Here is a 20,000-nt window from a genome sequence, read left to right as displayed (position 1 = left end):
AAGTCTTCTTTTCTGTGATGGCGAGAAGAATGACTACCTACCTCACGGAGAACAGCTACATTGACACCAGCTGCCAGAAAGCCGGGATTCCAGGTTTTCCTGGTTGCGTAGAGCATGCTTCTATGATTTGGGAACAGATCCAGACCACTAAGCGGGAGAAGAAAGATCTGCACGTCATATGGTTAGATCTAGCCAATGCCTATGGGTCAGTGCCACACCTGCTCGTAGACTATGCCATGGAATTCTTCTACATCCCAGATAACATCAGAACCATGATCAAGATCTACTTCCAGGACATGCACATGTGCTTTGCACTGAAGAAGGCGACCACTGGCTGGCAACAACTGGAGGTAGGAATCGCAATGGGATGCTCAATTTCCCCCATCCTCTTCGTGGCAGCTTTCGAGGTCATCCTGATCGGGGCAAGGCAGGTGGTGGGTGGTGTCCGGCTGCCCGCAGGCCAGAGGCTCCCGCCCCTAAGGAGCTATATGGACGACATCACCTGCCTGCTACGAACCGCCCCATGCACATCCAGGCTACTTAAGAGGCTGGATGAGCTGATCACCTGGGCCAGGATGAAGTTCAAGCCTCAGAAGTCAAGGAGCCTCTCAATGCGAAAGGGGAAGAGGAACGACAGAGTCACCTTCACCATCAGCGGAGAAGACATCCCACGCATCGTGGATCAGCCCATCCGAAGCCTGGGAAGACTCTATACACCTGATCTCTCAGACAAGGACATGGGAAAAATCATCCTCCAGCAGCTTTCGGAGGGCCTGTCCAAGATCGATGCAAGCCAGCTACCTGGGAAGTACAAGGTGTGGTGTTACCACTTCACCCTGTACCCAAGGATGATGTGGCCTCTGAAGCTGTGTGAAGTCACGTCATCAGCCGTAAGCCGGATGGAAGCAAAAGCCAACTCTTTCATCCGAAAATGGCTTGGCCTGCCACGGTGCTTCTCAGCTGCTGGCCTGTATGGATGGAACTCACTCCAGCTACCCCTGAAATCTATCACCCTGGACTACAGGCAGGAGAAGGCAAGACTGGTGATGGAGCTAAGGGACTCCTCCGACAGGGCGGTAGCGGATGCAAAGGCCAGAGTCGAGACTGGAAGGAAGTGGAGGGCAAAGGAGGAAGTCCAGAAGGCGATGGGGAGACTGCAACATCAAGAAGTCGTGGGCATGGTCCAGACAGGCCGGGCAGGCCTTGGATGGAGTGATCCACCCATCCTATGGTCCAAGGCAGGCAGGAAAGAGAGGAAGGACCTTGTTGTTGCTGAGGTCACCAGGATTGAACAGGAGGAGCTCAGAGTAAGGTCTGTGGCACATGGGCAGCAGGGGAGGTGGACAACTTGGGAGGGTGTCTCGAACCGAGCAATCAGCTGGGCAGATTTCTGGAAACTGCCACAGGCTCGGCTCAGTTTCCTCATCAGGGCAACATATGACACCCTCCCGAGCCCAAAAAACCTCCACCAATGGCTTGGCACAGAGCAATCCTGCGACCTCTGCGGGACCATCAATGTCTCACTCCAGCACGTTCTGTCAGGCTGCAAAATGGCGCTGACACAGGGTCGACTCAGATGGCGGCACGACCAAGTGCTCAGCAAGCTGGCAGAGGTGCTGGAGAAAAGTCGGCAGGAGGCAAACAAACAGAGTCCAGCAGAAAGCCAATGCAGGATCCACTTCCTAAGGCAGGGGGAACCTGCGACACATTCCAGCAAGAGAACACCCGCCAAGCTATTAACACCAGGGGCGGCGTGGAAGATGGAAGTGGACCTGGGTAGGCAGCTCCAGTTCCCACAGGAGATGTGCAGCACCACCTTAAGACCAGATGTGGTGCTGTGGTCTGCAGCTCTGAAGTCAGTAGTACTGATTGAGCTGACAGTGCCATGGGAGGAGGGACTGGAAGCTGCCTACGAGAGAAAGAAGGCAAAGTATGCAGACCTGGTCGCGGAGTGCAGAGAAAGTGGATGGAGGGTGAGACTGTATCCGGTGGAGGTGGGAGCCAGAGGCTTTGTGGGCAGATCAACACCACGTCTGCTCAAGGATCTGGGACTACGTGGAGCCACCCTGAGCAGATCCACCAAGGAGCTCTCTGAAGTGGCAGAGAAAGCTAGCCACTGGCTCTGGCTCAAACGACGCGACAAGGCTTGGGGAGCAACATCCAAGTAGGTTTTGCTGCAGGGGGTGGCAGGGAGACGTCCCTGTTCACTGCCCCGCTACCGGGAGATGTTCTGGGCTAAGGGGCGAAACATCAATGAGAGGTGGTCCCCAGCTGAAGACCCTGCAGCAAAACCTTTTCTGGTATGCGGTCAGGTTTAGGCCTGCCTCAGGGAAGAGGACGTCCCTGCCATGCACAGTCCACCACAGGCACCGGTGGAGGTGCGACAGGCCTAAGGCCCAGCGGCAAGACCACTTTGCTGTAATTAAAATAGATATGTATATAATTGTGTGTATAAATGTGAGTCCATATGTATATAGGTATATGTATGTATATACATACATATATATATATACATATATAGACTATATGTGATAGATATATATACATATATATATATATATATATGTATATATATATATATATATATATATATATCATATATATATTAAAGTTAAAGTACCAATGATTGTCACACGTGTATATATGTGAGTCTATATATATATATATATATATACATATATACATACATATATATACATATATACACACACATATATATATATATATATATATATATATATATATATATATATATATATATATATATATATGTGTGTGTATATGTATATATATGTATGTATATATATATATATATATATAGACTCACATTTATACACATATATATATATACATACATATATATATATATATATATATATATATATATATATATATATATATATATATATATATATGTATGTGTGGGGAAAAAAATCACAAGACTATTTCATCTCTACAGGCCTGTTTCATGAGGGGGGGTACCCTCAATCATCAGGAGATTTTAATGGGAGCATTCACATACCATGGTTTATATAGGGCACAGAGTGGGTGGGTACAGGCTGGGGTAGGGGCGTGGTGATTGGCTCATGTGTTACCTAGGAGGTGTTTCCGTCTGTGGCGGCATGCTGTTACAATTTCGCTGCGCTTGTTGAGGGATGACAGGTCTGGACGGTAAATAATAAACAGTTTCTCTTTCAAGCATAGGTTGCATCTTTTATTACCACTATTGTAAGGTGTGCTGGATGCAAGAATTTGCCATGTTATTGAATATTCAACATTATTGTCTTTGAGGTCCCAAATGTGTTTGCTGAGTTCTGTGGTATTCCGCAGGTTTTGGTTCCTGAAAGAAGCCTTGTGACTGTTCCATCTGGTTTTGAATTCTCCCTCGGTTAATCCTACATATGTGTCGGATGTGTTAATGTCCTTGCGTATTACCTTAGATTGGTAGACAACTGATGTTTGTAAGCACCCCCAGTTGAGAGGGCAATCAGGTTTCTTTCGACAGTTACAGCCTTTGTTGGTTTTGGAGCCGCTCTGTCCGGGGGTTGACGGCTCATTTGCAATTGTTTTGTTGTGGTTTGAGATGATTTGTCGTATATTGTTCATGCAGTTGTAGCTCAATTTAATGTTGTTCTTGTTGAATACTTTTCTTAGGGTGTTGTCTTTGGGAAAGTGTTTGTCAATCAGATTGAGGAATTTGTGTCCAATGTTAGTTGAGACGTTTTTGCTGTATGGGGGGTTGTACCAGATGATGTCGTTTCGTTTTCTGTTCTTTTTTGGCTGGTTTCCTGGCGTGGGTTCATAGGTGAGGGTGAAATTGTATCCGCTTTCATCAAGGGCTTTTTGGTACGGGGGGGTTGCTTGGTCAAATTCAGCTTTGCTAGATGACAGCATCGATAGCCTTTTATTAATTCCGGTAGGTATTCTTTTCGTGGTGGTGGGTGGGTGGTTGCTGTCATGGTGCACGTATTGGAGTGTTGTGTTGGGTTTCGTGAATGGTTGGTAGCTGTTATTTCTCAGGTTGAAAGTGACGTCAAGGAAGTTGACGGTTTGCTTGTTGGCTTCAATCGTGATCCGTAGGCCGTTCTCTTTGAAAATTTGGCATATGCGCTTCTTGGTATTCTCGCTGCTCCTTGGCGAGGCGCGACACACTGCCAGTCCGTCATCACGGTAAATACCAAGGTTCAGATTGAGGCTAGCGAGCTGGGAGAGGAGGAAACTCCCAACGAGTTCACACGTTTCTGCTCCGTCAAAACTTCCCATAGTGACGTCAAATGTTGCATTGTTCTTTTTTTGCCATGGTGTACTGTTGTGGATGAGAATGGAGTTTTTTGCGTGGATGATGATGTTTCTTTCGTTGCCTGTGATTGAGTCGTAGTCTGAGGCGAAGTCTAGTGCTTGAGTCAGTAGGTCTTGCGTGATGGAAGGGTAAAATTCTTCGATATCAAAGGAGATAAAGTTGTGCTGTTGTTTGTCTTGGATGTTGTTGAACCATTTGATTACTGCTGCTGTATTTCTCCATTGGTTGAGTGGTGTTTTGTCCTTGATTTTTGTGTTGACTCTGTCCAGGATTATTTTGCTGATTTTTCCTATTTCAGATTTAGTTGGGTTTATTAGTCGGCATGTTGGGTTATTTGCGAAGTTGGGTTTGTGGTCCTTCAATGTGATGAAGGCTTCCTTGTTGGGTGTGGCGTCCACCCTGTCCTCAATGTCAAGTTCAGCCGCGATCCTTTTATTTTCCAGGTGGATGTTCTGTAAGGTGTTGGGTTGCGCTTTTTTGTATGATTTGGTGATGCTTCTGTCCAGTAAGGTGTGATGTTCTGGTATGTCCATTCTGTAGAAGTTTGTGGTTTTATCGGCAGCTATGATGAGGTTGTTTACTTTCTTGATGCGCTCCTTGTCATTTTTCAGCTTGGTGAGGAGTGGGTTGCGGATTGGCTTGAATTTGACTGATTGTATCATTTTGAGCATGTCGTTCTCAAAATCCTTTAGTTCCTCAACTGTGGGTGGGTTTTTGGTAGATTTGAATCCGTAAGTTTTCTTTTGCGTTCCTTTTGTTTCAGGGTGGAGGAAAAAATGTGCTTTCCACCGCATCCTTCTTAGGAAGTGTTCCGTCTTTTCTATGAGCCTTAGCTTGTAGTCATTCTGCGCGGGTATGGGAATGTTCTTCGTGGAGTAGTCGATGTTGAATTTTTCCATTTCTGATCGTCGTACAGTGCTCAACAAATGTCAATTTGGAGCGGAGTATATGTCTTAATAAGGTTATCCAAAAAATAGTGCTCGATACCGTAGTAGAGCGCAATATATGTATGTGTGGGAAAAAAAATCACAAGACTATTTCATCTCTACAGGCCTGTTTCATGAGGGGGGTACCCTCAATCATCAGGAGATTTTAATGGGAGCATTCACATACCATGGTTTATATAGGGCACAGAGTGGGTGGGTACAGGCTGGCGTAGGGGCGTGGTGATTGGCTCATGTGTTACCTAGGAGGTGTTTGCGTCTGTGGCGGCATGCTGTTACAATTTCGCTGCGCTTGTTGAGGGATGACAGGTCTGGACGGTAAATAATAAACAGTTTCTCTTTCAAGCATAGGTTGCATCTTTTATTACCACTATTGTAAGGTGTGCTGGATGCAAGAATTTGCCATGTTATTGAATATTCAACATTATTGTCTTTGAGGTCCCAAATGTGTTTGCTGAGTTCTGTGGTATTCCGCAGGTTTTGGTTCCTGAAAGAAGCCTTGTGATTGTTCCATCTGGTTTTGAATTCTCCCTCGGTTAATCCTACATATGTGTCGGATGTGTTAATGTCCTTGCATATTACCTTAGATTGGTAGACAACTGATGTTTGTAAGCACCCCCCGTTGAGAGGGCAATCAGGTTTCTTTCGACAGTTACAGCCTTTGTTGGTTTTGGAGCCGCTCTGTCCGGGGGTCGACGGCTCATTTGCAATTGTTTTGTTGTGGTTTGAGATGATTTGTCGTATATTGTTCATGCAGCTGTAGCTCAATTTAATGTTGTTCTTGTTGAATACTTTTCTTAGGGTGTTGTCTTTGGGAAAGTGTTTGTCAATCAGATTGAGGAATTTGTGTCCAATGTTAGTTGAGACGTTTTTGCTGTATGGGGGGTTGTACCAGATGATGTCGTTTCGTTTTCTGTTCTTTTTTGGCTGGTTTCCTGGCGTGGGTTCATAGGTGAGGGTGAAATTGTATCCGCTTTCATCAAGGGCTTTTTGGTACGGGGGGGTTGCTTGGTCAAATTCAGCTTTGCTAGATGACAGCATCGATAGCCTTTTATTAATTCCGGTAGGTATTCTTTTCGTGGTGGTGGGTGGGTGGTTGCTGTCATGGTGCACGTATTGGAGTGTTGCGTTGGGTTTCGTGAATGGTTGGTAGCTGTTATTTCTCAGGTTGAAAGTGACGTCAAGGAAGTTGACGGTTTTCTTGTTGGCTTCAATCGTGATCCGTAGGCCGTTCTCTTTGAAAATTTGGCATATGCGCTTCTTGGTATTTTCGCTGCTCCTTGGCGAGGCGCGACTCACTGCCAGTCCGTCATCACGGTAAATACCAAGGTTCAGATTGAGGCTAGCGAGCTGGGAGAGGAGGAAACTCCCAACGAGTTCACACGTTTCTGCTCCGTCAAAACTTCCCATAGTGACGTCAAATGTTGCATTGTTCTTTTTTTGCCGCTCCAAATTGACATTTGTTGAGCACTGTACGACGATCAGAAATGGAAAAATTCAACATCGACTACTCCACGAAGAACATTCCCATACCCGCGCAGAATGACTACAAGCTAAGGCTCATAGAAAAGACGGAACACTTCCTAAGAAGGATGCGGTGGAAAGCACATTTTTTCCTCCACCCTGAAACAAAAGGAACGCAAAAGAAAACTTACGGATTCAAATCTACCAAGAACCCACCCACAGTTGAGGAACTAAAGGATTTTGAGAACGACATGCTCAAAATGATACAATCAGTCAAATTCAAGCCAATCCGCAACCCACTCCTCACCAAGCTGAAAAATGACAAGGAGCGCATCAAGAAAGTAAACAACCTCATCATAGCTGCCGATAAAACCACAAACTTCTACAGAATGGACATACCAGAACATCACACCTTATTGGACAGAAGCATCACCAAATCATACAAAAAAGCGCAACCCAACACCTTACAGAACATCCACCTGGAAAATAAAAGGATCGCGGCTGAACTTGACATTGAGGACAGGGTGGACGCCACAGCCAACAAGGAAGCCTTCATCACATTGAAGGACCACAAACCCAACTTCGCAAATAACCCAACATGCCGACTAATAAACCCAACTAAATCTGAAATAGGAAAAATCAGCAAAATAATCCTGGACAGAGTCAACACAAAAATCAAGGACAAAACACCACTCAACCAATGGAGAAATACAGCAGCAGTAATCAAATGGTTCAACAACATCCAAGACAAACAACAGCACAACTTTATCTCCTTTGATATCGAAGAATTTTACCCTTCCATCACGCAAGACCTACTGACTCAAGCACTAGACTTCGCCTCAGACTACGACTCAATCACAGGCAACGAAAGAAACATCATCATCCACGCAAAAAACTCCATTCTCATCCACAACAGTACACCATGGCAAAAAAAGAACAATGCAACATTTGACGTCACTATGGGAAGTTTTGACGGAGCAGAAACGTGTGAACTCGTTGAGAGTTTCCTCCTCTCCCAGCTCGCTAGCCTCAATCTGAACCTTGGTATTTACCGTGATGACGGACTGGCAGTGTGTCGCGCCTCGCCAAGGAGCAGCGAGAATACCAAGAAGCGCATATGCCAAATTTTCAAAGAGAACGGCCTACGGATCACGATTGAAGCCAACAAGCAAACCGTCAACTTCCTTGACGTCACTTTCAACCTGAGAAATAACAGCTACCAACCATTCACGAAACCCAACACAACACTCCAATACGTGCACCATGACAGCAACCACCCACCCACCACCACGAAAAGAATACCTACCGGAATTAATAAAAGGCTATCGATGCTGTCATCTAGCAAAGCTGAATTTGACCAAGCAACCCCCCCGTACCAAAAAGCCCTTGATGAAAGCGGATACAATTTCACCCTCACCTATGAACCCACGCCAGGAAACCAGCCAAAAAAGAACAGAAAACGAAACGACATCATCTGGTACAACCCCCCATACAGCAAAAACGTCTCAACTAACATTGGACACAAATTCCTCAATCTGATTGACAAACACTTTCCCAAAGACAACACCCTAAGAAAAGTATTCAACAAGAACAACATTAAATTGAGCTACAGCTGCATGAACAATATACGACAAATCATCTCAAACCACAACAAAACAATTGCAAATGAGCCGTCGACCCCCGGACAGAGCGGCTCCAAAACCAACAAAGGCTGTAACTGTCGAAAGAAACCTGATTGCCCTCTCAACGGGGGGTGCTTACAAACATCAGTTGTCTACCAATCTAAGGTAATACGCAAGGACATTAACACATCCGACACATATGTAGGATTAACCGAGGGAGAATTCAAAACCAGATGGAACAATCACAAGGCTTCTTTCAGGAACCAAAACCTGCGGAATACCACAGAACTCAGCAAACACATTTGGGACCTCAAAGACAATAATGTTGAATATTCAATAACATGGCAAATTCTTGCATCCAGCACACCTTACAATAGTGGTAATAAAAGATGCAACCTATGCTTGAAAGAGAAACTGTTTATTATTTACCGTCCAGACCTGTCATCCCTCAACAAGCGCAGCGAAATTGTAACAGCATGCCGCCACAGACGGAAACACCTCCTAGGTAACACATGAGCCAATCACCACGCCCCTACGCCAGCCTGTACCCACCCACTCTGTGCCCTATATAAACCATGGTATGTGAATGCTCCCATTAAAATCTCCTGATGATTGAGGGTACCCCCCCCTCATGAAACAGGCCTGTAGAGATGAAATAGTCTTGTGATTTTTTTTCCCACACATACATATATTGCGCTCTACTACGGTATCGAGCACTATTTTTTGGATAACCTTAAGACATATATATATATATATATATATATACATATATAGACTATATGTGATAGATATATATACATATATATATATATATATATGTATATATATATATATATTTATATATCATATATATATTAAAGTTAAAGTACCAATGATTGTCACACATGTGTATATATGTGAGTCTATATATATATATATATATATATATATATGTGTGTGTGTATATATGTATATATATGTATGTATATATATATATATATATATATATATATGTATATATATGTATATGTATATATATATATATATATGTATGTATATATATATATATATATATATATATATATATATATATATACATACATATATACATATATACACACACACATATATATATATATATATATATATATATATATATATATATATATATGTGTGTGTGTGTGTATATATGTATATATATGTATGTATATATATATATGTATATATATATATATATTTATATATATATATATATATATATAGACTCACATTTATACACATATATATATATATATATACATACACATTTAAATACATACACACACATAAATATTTTAAATATATACATTTATTCATATATATTATACATGCTCTCCATGATGCACAGCGGTTCTTCGAGACACCAAGCGATGCCTGACGCTGTACGAGCAGAACGAAATCAAAGAGTACTCGCACGTCTGGTATGTGGGAGAGAAGGCCAAGAAAAGCCGGCGCTCGAAAGAAGCCATGTCGGCAGAAGGCGAGTGCTTTGACGATTCCAAAGGGTTCTACAAAGTCGTGAGTCGCCCCTTTTATTGCAGATCATTATTTGGTGTGATGCTAGTAGAACGCAGTGGTTCTCAAACTTTTCTCCACCAAGGACCACCTCAGAAAAATGGCACCACAGTTTGAGAATCCCTGCTATGACTAGATGATTAATTTATGTTAATGAATTTGTTTTTATTGGCAGAGGGTTGGCGACCACCTGGCCTACCGCTTCGAGGTGCTCGGGGTGATGGGATCTGGACTTGCAGGAAATGTGCTGAAATGCAGGGACCACAAGACCATGGTTCTCCTCGCCATCAAGGTCTTTCGAAACACCACCGAGTAAGACATCACTGCAACAATAACGCTTTGTAAAAACAAAAACACCACCTTACAACACAAAAATTGTAGGTCAGTGAAAATATGACTTTTATTGCCACAGGTTGTTGACATCACATCACCGTCCAGCAAAAAGCATTTACTGTATTTTGCGGACTATAAAGTGCACCGTTATATAAGCTGCACCTACTAAATTTTACAACAAAACAATATTTGTCCATATATAAGCCGCACCAGACTATAAGTTGCAGATATATACGTATTCTGCAAATGTTCATTTACTTACCTTAATTTTGTAACACGGCAGTAAAACGGCTGATCAAACAAAACAGAAGTCATTGGACCCACTACTCCAATCAGCTAAACAGACTCAATAACTCCACGGTGACGTTTTGGTGAATTACCGGTTTTCCAAAGTCCAATTTTCACCTCTTCCAGGAAAGTTTTCACAGTTCACATTTTTTGGACCATTTCACCTTCAACACATTCTTCTTAATTGGGACAACAAAACAACTTTTTTTTTTTGGGGGGGGGGGGGGCAAATTCCCTGTTTTCTTGAAATTCCAGGAATTTCGACATAACCATTCAAACTGGTACTACGTCAACATTTTTCAACCAATACCAACAATTCCAACACCAACCTATTGATATCACCTAGGACAATTGTTGTATTACCTATATTTACAAAAATGTCAAATTGTCCTGAAATTCACACATTTCTAGAAAATTCCCATTCAAATGAATGGACGTATTCATAGTTCTACAGTGCCCAAAATTCTCAAAATCTTTTGCCATTTTTTTACCCGATTCCAACCTTTCAACCATCCACCTACACTATTGTTCACATACGTCGAACACAAAACATGTTTTCTCTTTCCCCAAAATCCTGGTTTTCCAGGAATTTCCGGTCATTTTCTCCCCTTTGACCAGGAATGGGCAATATACAATCGATTGCATATACATTCAAGCCATCATGTTTCCCAGTTCTGAAAAATTCCTTGATTACCCAGAATTACCAGGAATATCCCCCCCATTTAAAATTAATGGGCAATATACAAACCTCGCCATATCCCACATTTCTCAAGCGATTTGAACAGTTCCACCATCCACACACTCCACTCACCTTGGACAATCAACTACCATCTTCCAAGTTCCAAGAAATTCCAGTGATTCCCAGAATTCCCGGTTTTTCAGAGCCCTATTTTCACCTATTCGTGGAAAATTTTCACAGTCCACTTTTTTCAGCCGTCTTTGACCAATCCACCTTCAAACATTTTTTCAACCGATTCCAAAGATTTCAACACCAACCTATTTGTATTACCATATATTTACAAAAAATTTCCATTTTTCACTAAATTCCCAAATTTCTGGGAAATTCGTATTCAAATGCATGGATGTATTCATAGTTCTACAATTCCCAAAATTCCTTTTTTTTTTTTTACCCGATTCCTTCCAACCATCCACCCACACTGCTTTTCACATACGTCGAATGCAAAACATGTTTTCCCTTTGCCCAAAATCCTGCTTTTCCAGGAATTTCCGGTAATTTTCTGTCCTTTGACCATGAATGGGCAACATACAATCGACTGCATATACATTCAAGCCATCATGTTTCCCGGTTCAGAAAATTCCCTTATTATCCAGAATTACCAGGAATGTCCCCTCATTGACAATGAATGGGCAATATACAAAACTCTCCATATCCCACATTTCTCAAGCGATTTGAACCGTTCCAATATCCACACACTCCACTCACCCTGGACAATCAAACTACCATTTTCCAAGCTGGAATTGCAAATTGTAGTTGTTATATCTTATGATTACATGTGTGCTTAATTCGGCCTCAATTAACGTAAACCTTTCTATTATTCAACATTATTATTGTCAAATGTTTACAATTTTGTCCATATAGACCATCTTTCTAATCATGTTTTGCAGTAGTGGGCATTAAAATTGTTTTAAGTTGCATTCAGAGGCATTTAATTAGATTTGCTGATACCTGCTGTGAGAGGTTACTTAATTTTGCTGGTGTACAGCTTCTTGGTAATAAAACATTTTTTTTCCCCCAGGTATTTGCACCAATTATATATAGTAGCGATACGGATAAAATCCCAGTGATATAGTAAATGGTTTTGTGGGTGCAGTGAGGATGTTTGTGTTCCCAGAGGTCATAAGCTTGCACAGACCGAGTTGGACAATCTAAAGACTCTGCAGCGGCTGGACAAGACCAACAAAGCCAACATGGTCCACATGAAGGAGCACTTCTACTTCCGCAACCACCTGTGCATCAGCTTCGAGCTCTTCGAGTGAGTGGAAGGCCTCTCGGTGGCCGTGTACGTCCTTCTCACACTGAGACCTTCTCCCTGTAGGAAGGACCTCCACAAGGCCTTAGTGGAAAGTAAACTGCAGCGGCTCTGTGAGGCCGACATCAGGAAATATGCCATCGACGTGCTCAAGTGTCTGAAGGTGCTGAAAGACATGCAACTCATCCACGGCGACCTGAAGCCGGTAAGTTACAGAAACTGCCCGTCAACATCCCCCTGGAAAAAACATCTGGCAGATATAAAGGTGTCTTTAGTAAAATGGCTTTTGGTGGACAGAAATATTGGCTGATGCTTCCGTATTGATGTAGCAGGCACTTTTATGGACTTAGTAGACGGTGAAATACAGCGTCTGGATTTTTACGAGCGCAAACTGGTTCCCGCCCACAGCATCGCACTAATCCAGTAGCGAGATGAGGGCTGACTCAGCAGTTTTCTTCTGTAGAGAGCTTCTTGTTTAAACATAACACACTTGTTCTATATTTCTATGAAGGCAAATTTAACCAGATGACAAAACGTTGCCAAAAACAACTTTGTCTTTCCACAATTCTAATAACAATACAAATTAAAATTGTCATTATTTCTATTAACCCCACAAGAAGGCAGTATCCGCATTGAAGTGTCAGAAGTGGTCAGGATCCAGTATGGGTACTTACCATTAGGGATGTCCCGATCCAGGTTTTTGCACTTCCGATCCGATACCGATATTGTTTTTGCATTTCCGATCAGATACCGATACTGACCGATACCGATACTGACCGATACTGGCCTATCCGAGCATGTATTAAAGTTTAAAGTTATTTAGCCTACTTAGTTGTCAGAATCATGTTGAAAAGGGTTTTAGTACTCTTGATAACAACTAGCCAGCTGAATTAGGGGAGTTTGAATAATACAAAATGGTTGGTAACAAGAAACTGACCTGTTTATTCAAGGATAAACACAAAATTGACAAAATTATACATGACAAACAGAAATGGCATCATTGAACTAGGGCTGGGCGATATGGCCTTTTTTTAATATTGCGATATTTTAAGGCCATATTGCGATACACGATATATATCTCGATATTTTGCCTTAGCCTTGAATGAACACTTGATGCATATAATCACAGCAGTATGATGATTCTATGTGTTTTGATTGATTGATTGAGACTTTTATTAGTAGGTTGCACAGTGAAGTACATATTCCGTACAATTGACCACTAAATGGTAACACCCCAATAAGTTTTTCAACTTGTTTAAGTCGGGGTCCACTTAAATTAATTCATGATACAGATATATACTATCAGATATATACTATCATCATAATACAGTCATCACACAAGATAATCACATTAAATTATTTACATTATTTATAATCCAGGGTGTGGAGGGGGGCGTCGGATGTAAGTGTCAAAAAGACAGCCAAAAGAGTTTGATATGAGAATAAATCTAAAGTTAAAATATAGGGTAGAAATGCACCCATTTGCAGGAAATGTAGTCTTTATTTTCAAAATTTTCTTTCAAGGCTTGCATGTCTACATTAAATCATTCTTCTTCATACTGCATTGATATATGCTACTTTTGAACTTTCATGCAAATCTATGCCACGCACAAAATCAAATAAAAAAATAAGCACATAACAATTTTCGACACACGGACACGACAGAGAACAGTTTTCATCATCATTGTTCAAATATTATAACGTCTGTCGAGACGCTTATCGCCGTTCGGTGCCACACGCCCACACCATCAAAATGCAGAGGCAAAAATTTCCACATCAACACCGTATGAAAAAATGAGTGATTTTTTTAGTTGTGATTTCCTTCTCTGCATGAAAGTTTAGAAGTAGCATATATTAATGCAGTATGAAGAAGAATGTTTTAATGAAGACATGCAAGCCTTGAAAGAACATTTTGAAAATCAAGACTACATTTCCTGCAAATGGGTGCATTTCTACCCTATATTTTAACTTTAGATTTATTCTCATATCAAACTCTTTTGGCTGTCTTTTTGACACTTACATCCGGCGCCCCCCTCCACACCCCGGATTATAAATAATGTAAATAATTCAATGTGATTATCTTGTGTGATGACTGTATTATGCTGATAGTATATATCTGATAGTATATATCTGTATCATGAATCAATTTAAGTGGACCCCGACTTAAACAAGTTGAAAAACTTATTGGGGTGTTACCATTTAGTGGTCAATTGTACAGAATATGTACTTCACTGTGCAACCTACTAATAAAAGTCTCAATCAATCAATCAAAACACATAGAATCATCATACTGCTGTGATTATATGCATCAAGTGTTCATTCAAGGCTAAGGCAAAATATCGAGATGTATATTGTGTATCGCAATATGGCCTTAAAATATCGCAATATTAAAAAAAGGCCATATCGCCCAGCCCTAGTTCAATGATGCCATTTCTGTTTGTCATGTATAATTTTGTCTATTTTGTGTTTATCCTTGAATAAACAGGTCAGTTTCTTGTTACCAACCATTGTGTATTATTCAAACTCCCCTAATTCAGCTGGCTAGTTGTTATCAAGAGTACTAAAACCCTTTTCAACATGATTCTGACAACTAAGTAGGCTAAATAACTTTAAACTTTAATACATGCTCGGATAGGCCAGTATCGGTATCGGATCGGAAATGCAAAAACAATATCGGTATCGGATCGGAAGTGCAAAAACCTGGATCGGGACATCCCTAATTCATATATATATGTATATATATATATATGGTGAACACCGTGTTGGCGGAGAATGAGGACGTGTTATGTGTCTGGGAGTGAAACACGCAGACAAAAGTGTCTGCACAGAGGGAAATTGGGCTTCTTATCAGCATAATATCAACAATTAATGTTATAAAGCGTGTCAGACTTTGTGTGACTTCCTCTGGAGGCTACAATACATTCATTATTTTACTTTAATTTTCACGTAAAAAAACCCTAATTTTTAAGGTGACAGAGACATTTTAAAACAAGCTATTAGTGCACTTTTGTGCATGATGTCACTAAGATGACATATCAACACAACACTAAATTAAAGTGCACTTTTTGTACAGAACGCCACTACAATAGTTTAAAACAAATAAAGTGCACTTTTGTGCATGATGTCACACAAGATATTTCAATAACTGTAAAATAAAAATGAGCTGCATAATAGGAAATCAAATAGTGTATGTCCTTCGTTATGTGGTAGGTTCCTGCGGACGTTATCTCCTTCTGTTGTTGACTGGTTTTTTCATACGGTGTTGATGTGGAAATGGTTGCTTCGGCATTTTGTTGGTGTGGCACCGAACGGAGTTTCAAGCACTCTTCATTCTCTAGCGGGTGACTTTTCAAATGATGCTACAAATTAGCAGTAATGCTACTTTTTGTAGCAACACTTTTGCCGCATATTTGACATATTACGGTTGTCTGTTCAACATCTTCCCGCTTGAAGCCAAACCACCGCCAGATGATGGACCCTTGCTTTTCTTCTTGGGAATTAATTTTTCATTTGTTACCAGAGTCGCACTTTTTCTTTCTCTCGTATTACCACTCGCACCACTCGCTACCTGTCTGCTCCGCGAGGGCGTAACCGTGTAATACTCCTCCATATCAGTGGCAGCAGGTAGCTAATTGCTTTGTAGATGTCGGGAACAGCGGGAGGCAGCGTGTAAAAAGGTATCTAATGCTTAAACCAAAAATAAACAAAAGGTGAGTGCCCCTAAGAAAAGGCATTGAAGCTTAGGGAAGGCTATGCAGAACAAAACTAAAACTGAACTGGCTACTAAGTAAACAAAAACAGAATGCTGGACGACAGCAAAGACTTACTGTGGAGCAAAGACAATGTACATCCGAACATGACATGACAATCAACAATGTCCCCACAAAAAAGGATAAAAACAACTGAAATATTCTTGATTGCTAAAACAAAGTAGATGCGGGAAATATCGCTCAAAGGAAGACATGAAACTGCTACAGGAAAATACCAAAAAAAGAGAAAAAGCCATTAAAATAGGAAGAAGTAAAACACTACACACAGGAAAACAGCAAAAAAAGTCCAAATAAGTCAGTGTGTGATGTGACAGGTGGTGACAGTACACCTACCTTGAGACAAGAGCTATATTGATGCATGCTTGGTTATGCTTTAAAGTCATATCCAGCAACGACTTTTTACTGTCAACTGAGTTTTGTTTTTTAATGATGTCTGCTGGTGGTGTGCCTCCGCATTTTTTCAACGCAAAAAATGTGCCTTGGCTCAAAAAAGGTTGAAAAACACTGCTCTACATAACATGTAATAGTGGTTCTTCGCAGTCTCCACATATCTCTTATGTGTGACTGCCATCTGCTGGTCACACTTATCATTTCACCATGTACCAAATAAAATATCTTCGAGGTCGGTAAGCACGACCAAAATTATTCCGTACATTAGGCACACTGTGGAGTTTTGAGAAAATGAAAGGATTTTAAGTGCGCCTTATAGTCCGAAAAATACGGTACTGGTAAGTCTTCGGACTGTCTCCTTCTCACATTCTTTCTAGTGTTTTAATTGCAGGTTCTAAATGTTCTTGTGGTTTCTCCCATAGACTTTTTGTTGTTTTGCATGGAAGAGATTGATTGAGACGTGTATTAGTAGATTGCACAGTACAGTACATATTCCGTACAATTGACCACTAAATGGTAACACCCCAATAGGTTTTTCAACTTGTTTAAGTCAGGGTCCACGTTAATCAATTCATGGTAAGTTCATACATGACGTGACATTTGGTGTCCATGTGTCTTTAGTGTGTACGAGTTTTATTCAAATGTTTTCACAATGAGTTGTGTTGTGATTCTGATGTATGGCAGTGTTATCATATTTAATGTTGCTTTTTTGTTTTGCTTCCTTGTACTGGTTCTGCCTGGCTTGTTGCTTTTCTTTGTTTATGGCCCATCTGGGATGTTGGCTGCGTTAGAGCGTTTGTGTCTTCCTCCTGACTGTCTTTATTGTCCATTACGAGGCTGCTCCGGTTGGAAGGTGTTCATGTCCTGATGTCCAAAGGAGGAACCGGTTGGTATGTGTTCCCGTGTCTAAGAAAGATATTTCCTCTCAATGTGTTATCTATTGTACTTTGGTGATCAGTGAGTGTGTCCAGTCTTTGTTATTCCCAGTATGTCGTCTCAGTGTCGCATTTGGCTTCCTGAATAGCTTTTTTTCTCCAGGTCCTCTATGAAAAAACTGCTCAAGTGTTGCAGTGTCTTAAATTCAGCACTTGGCCCGCTAGATGTCGTTATAAGAAATCTAACCCACAATGTGAGCAATATGCTTTGAATAGGAAAATGCGCAGCATTAACTTATATGACCCAATGCAAACAACCTTCCCTAGTCATGGTACAGAAAAAAATGAAATAAAACATGTAACCAACACAAAATGTTCACAGACATGGTCACACAACACAACCTGCTCACTGATCTTTGTGGATTTTATAAAAAACGTCCATGCACCATTATGGAATTCTTGGAATTTCGGGAAAACCTGGAATGTTTCTAGTTCCTAAACCAACTTGGTTTTTTGTCCAAATATTTTGACAGTGGAACGGTTGAAATGGGATGAAAAATGGAAAAAGAGTAGTCAAACAAAAAAGGTTGGAAATATGGTTTAAAAAAAACAGGAATTTCTAGAAATTTGTTGAATGTGGAAAAATGATAGTTTGAATATCCAGGATGAGTTGAATGTGTTGAAGGTGGAATGGTTTGAATCGGTTGAAAAATGTGGGAATTGTGGAAGTTTGGAAAAATGGACAATTCATTTTGAATGGGGAAAATGAAGAAAAGAAAAAAATAGGACTTATTGGAAATCCGGGAATTTTTTTAGAATTGTTGAAGTTGAGCACATAATTCCCAAACAAGCCAAATATTTTGAAGTTGGAACAGTTTGAATCAGATGAAAAATGTGGGAATTTTGGAACTTTAAAGAATTTAAATGGGTATTTCCAAAAAATATGGGAATTTTCGGGAAAAGCAGGAATTTTTTGGAAAATGGTAAAAAAAACAAAACTTGAATGGTCTGAATGAGTTGAAATGGTTGGTGTTGAAATTTTTCAAATTGGTGGAGAAATGTTGAAGTAGTAACAAGTTGAATTGAGAAATTATATTTCCTCTCTGTCAACTGTATGTTGGCGGTGTTATCTATTGTACTTTGGTGACCAGTGAGTGTGTCCAGTCTTTGTTATTCCCAGTATGTCGTCTACGTGTCGCGTTTGGCTTCCTGAATAGCTTTTTTTCTCCAGGTCCTCTTTGAAAAAACTGCTCAAGTGTTGCAGTGTCTTTAATTCGGCACTTGGCCCGCGAGACGTCGTTATAAGAAATCTAACCCACAATGTGAGCAATATGCTTTGAATAAGAGAATGCGCAGCATTAACTTATATGACCCAATGCAAACAACCTTCCCTAGTCATGGTGCAGAAAAAAATGAAATAAAACATGTAACCAACACAAAATATTCACAGACATGGTCACACATAACACAACCTGCTCACTGATCTTTGTGGATATTATAAGAAATGTCCATGCACCATAAAAAAATTGTATTTTGGAATTCTTGGAATTTCGGGAGAACCTGGAATGTTTCTAGTTCCTAAACCAACTTGGTTTTTTGTCCAAATATTTTGACAGTGGAACGGTTGAAATGGGATGAAAAATGGAAAAAGAGTAGTCAGACAAAAAAGGTTGGAAATATGGTTAAAAAACAGGAATTTCTAGAAATGTGTTGAATGTGGAAAAATGGTAGTTTGAATATCCAGGATGAGTTGAATGTGTTGAAGGTGGAATGGTTTGAATCGGTTGAGAAATGTGGGGATTGTGGAAGTTTGAAAAATTGACAATTTTGAATGGGGAAAATTAAAAGCAAAACAAAAAGGAATTATTGGAAATCCAGGAATTTTTTTAGAATTGTTGAAGTAGAGTACATAATTCCCAAACAAGCCAAATATTTTGAAGTTGGAATGGTTTGAACCAGATGAAAAATGTTGACATTTTGGAACTTTAAAGAATGTCCCATTGATTAAAGTGGGTATTTCCAAAAAAATATGGGAATTTTCAAGAAAAGCAGGAATTTTTTTGAAAATGGTAAAATAAACCTTGAATGGTCTGAATGAATTGGTGTTGAAATTTTTCAAATTGGTGGAGAAATGTTGAAGTAGTAGCATGTTGAATTGAGAAATGATATTTCCTCTCTGTGTAAACTGTATGTTGGCGGTGTTATCTATTGTACTTTGGTGACCAGTGAGTGTGTCCAGTCTTTGTTATTCCCAGTATGTCGTCTACTTGTCGCGTTTGGCTTCCTGAATAGTTTTTTTTCTCCAGGTCCTCTATGAAAAAACTGCTTAAGTGTTGCAGTGTCTTTAATTCAGCACTTGGCCCGTGAGACGTCGTTATAAGAAATCCAACCCAAAATGTGAGCAATATGCTTTGAATAGGATAATGCGCAGCATTAACTTATATGACCCAATGCAAACAACCTTCCCTAGTCATGGTGCAGAAAAAAATG

General features: G+C 40.6%; 2 protein-coding genes across 6 annotated transcripts in view; one reads left to right on the top strand and one right to left on the bottom strand.

Moving 5' to 3' along the window:
• Positions 1 to 20,000, bottom strand: part of rap1gapb (RAP1 GTPase activating protein b) — a 519,058-nt gene that overhangs the window by 263,838 nt on the left and 235,220 nt on the right. The window lies entirely within an intron of this gene.
• The window catches only part of LOC133583575 (dual specificity tyrosine-phosphorylation-regulated kinase 4-like), a 77,277-nt gene that overhangs the window by 19,615 nt on the left and 37,662 nt on the right, over positions 1 to 20,000 (top strand). For both annotated transcript variants that reach the window (XM_061937654.1, XM_061937653.1), the window contains 4 exons: positions 9,697 to 9,866; positions 10,039 to 10,175; positions 12,338 to 12,478; positions 12,542 to 12,680. In XM_061937654.1, the coding sequence (XP_061793638.1) occupies positions 9,697 to 9,866; positions 10,039 to 10,175; positions 12,338 to 12,478; positions 12,542 to 12,680 (587 nt within the window). The remainder of the gene's footprint in view (positions 1 to 9,696; positions 9,867 to 10,038; positions 10,176 to 12,337; positions 12,479 to 12,541; positions 12,681 to 20,000) is intronic.

The sequence above is a fragment of the Nerophis lumbriciformis genome, linkage group LG03 (genome assembly GCF_033978685.3).
Source record: "Nerophis lumbriciformis linkage group LG03, RoL_Nlum_v2.1, whole genome shotgun sequence".
Taxonomy (NCBI): domain Eukaryota; kingdom Metazoa; phylum Chordata; class Actinopteri; order Syngnathiformes; family Syngnathidae; genus Nerophis; species Nerophis lumbriciformis.
This window is presented reverse-complemented; position numbering and strand designations above follow the sequence as displayed.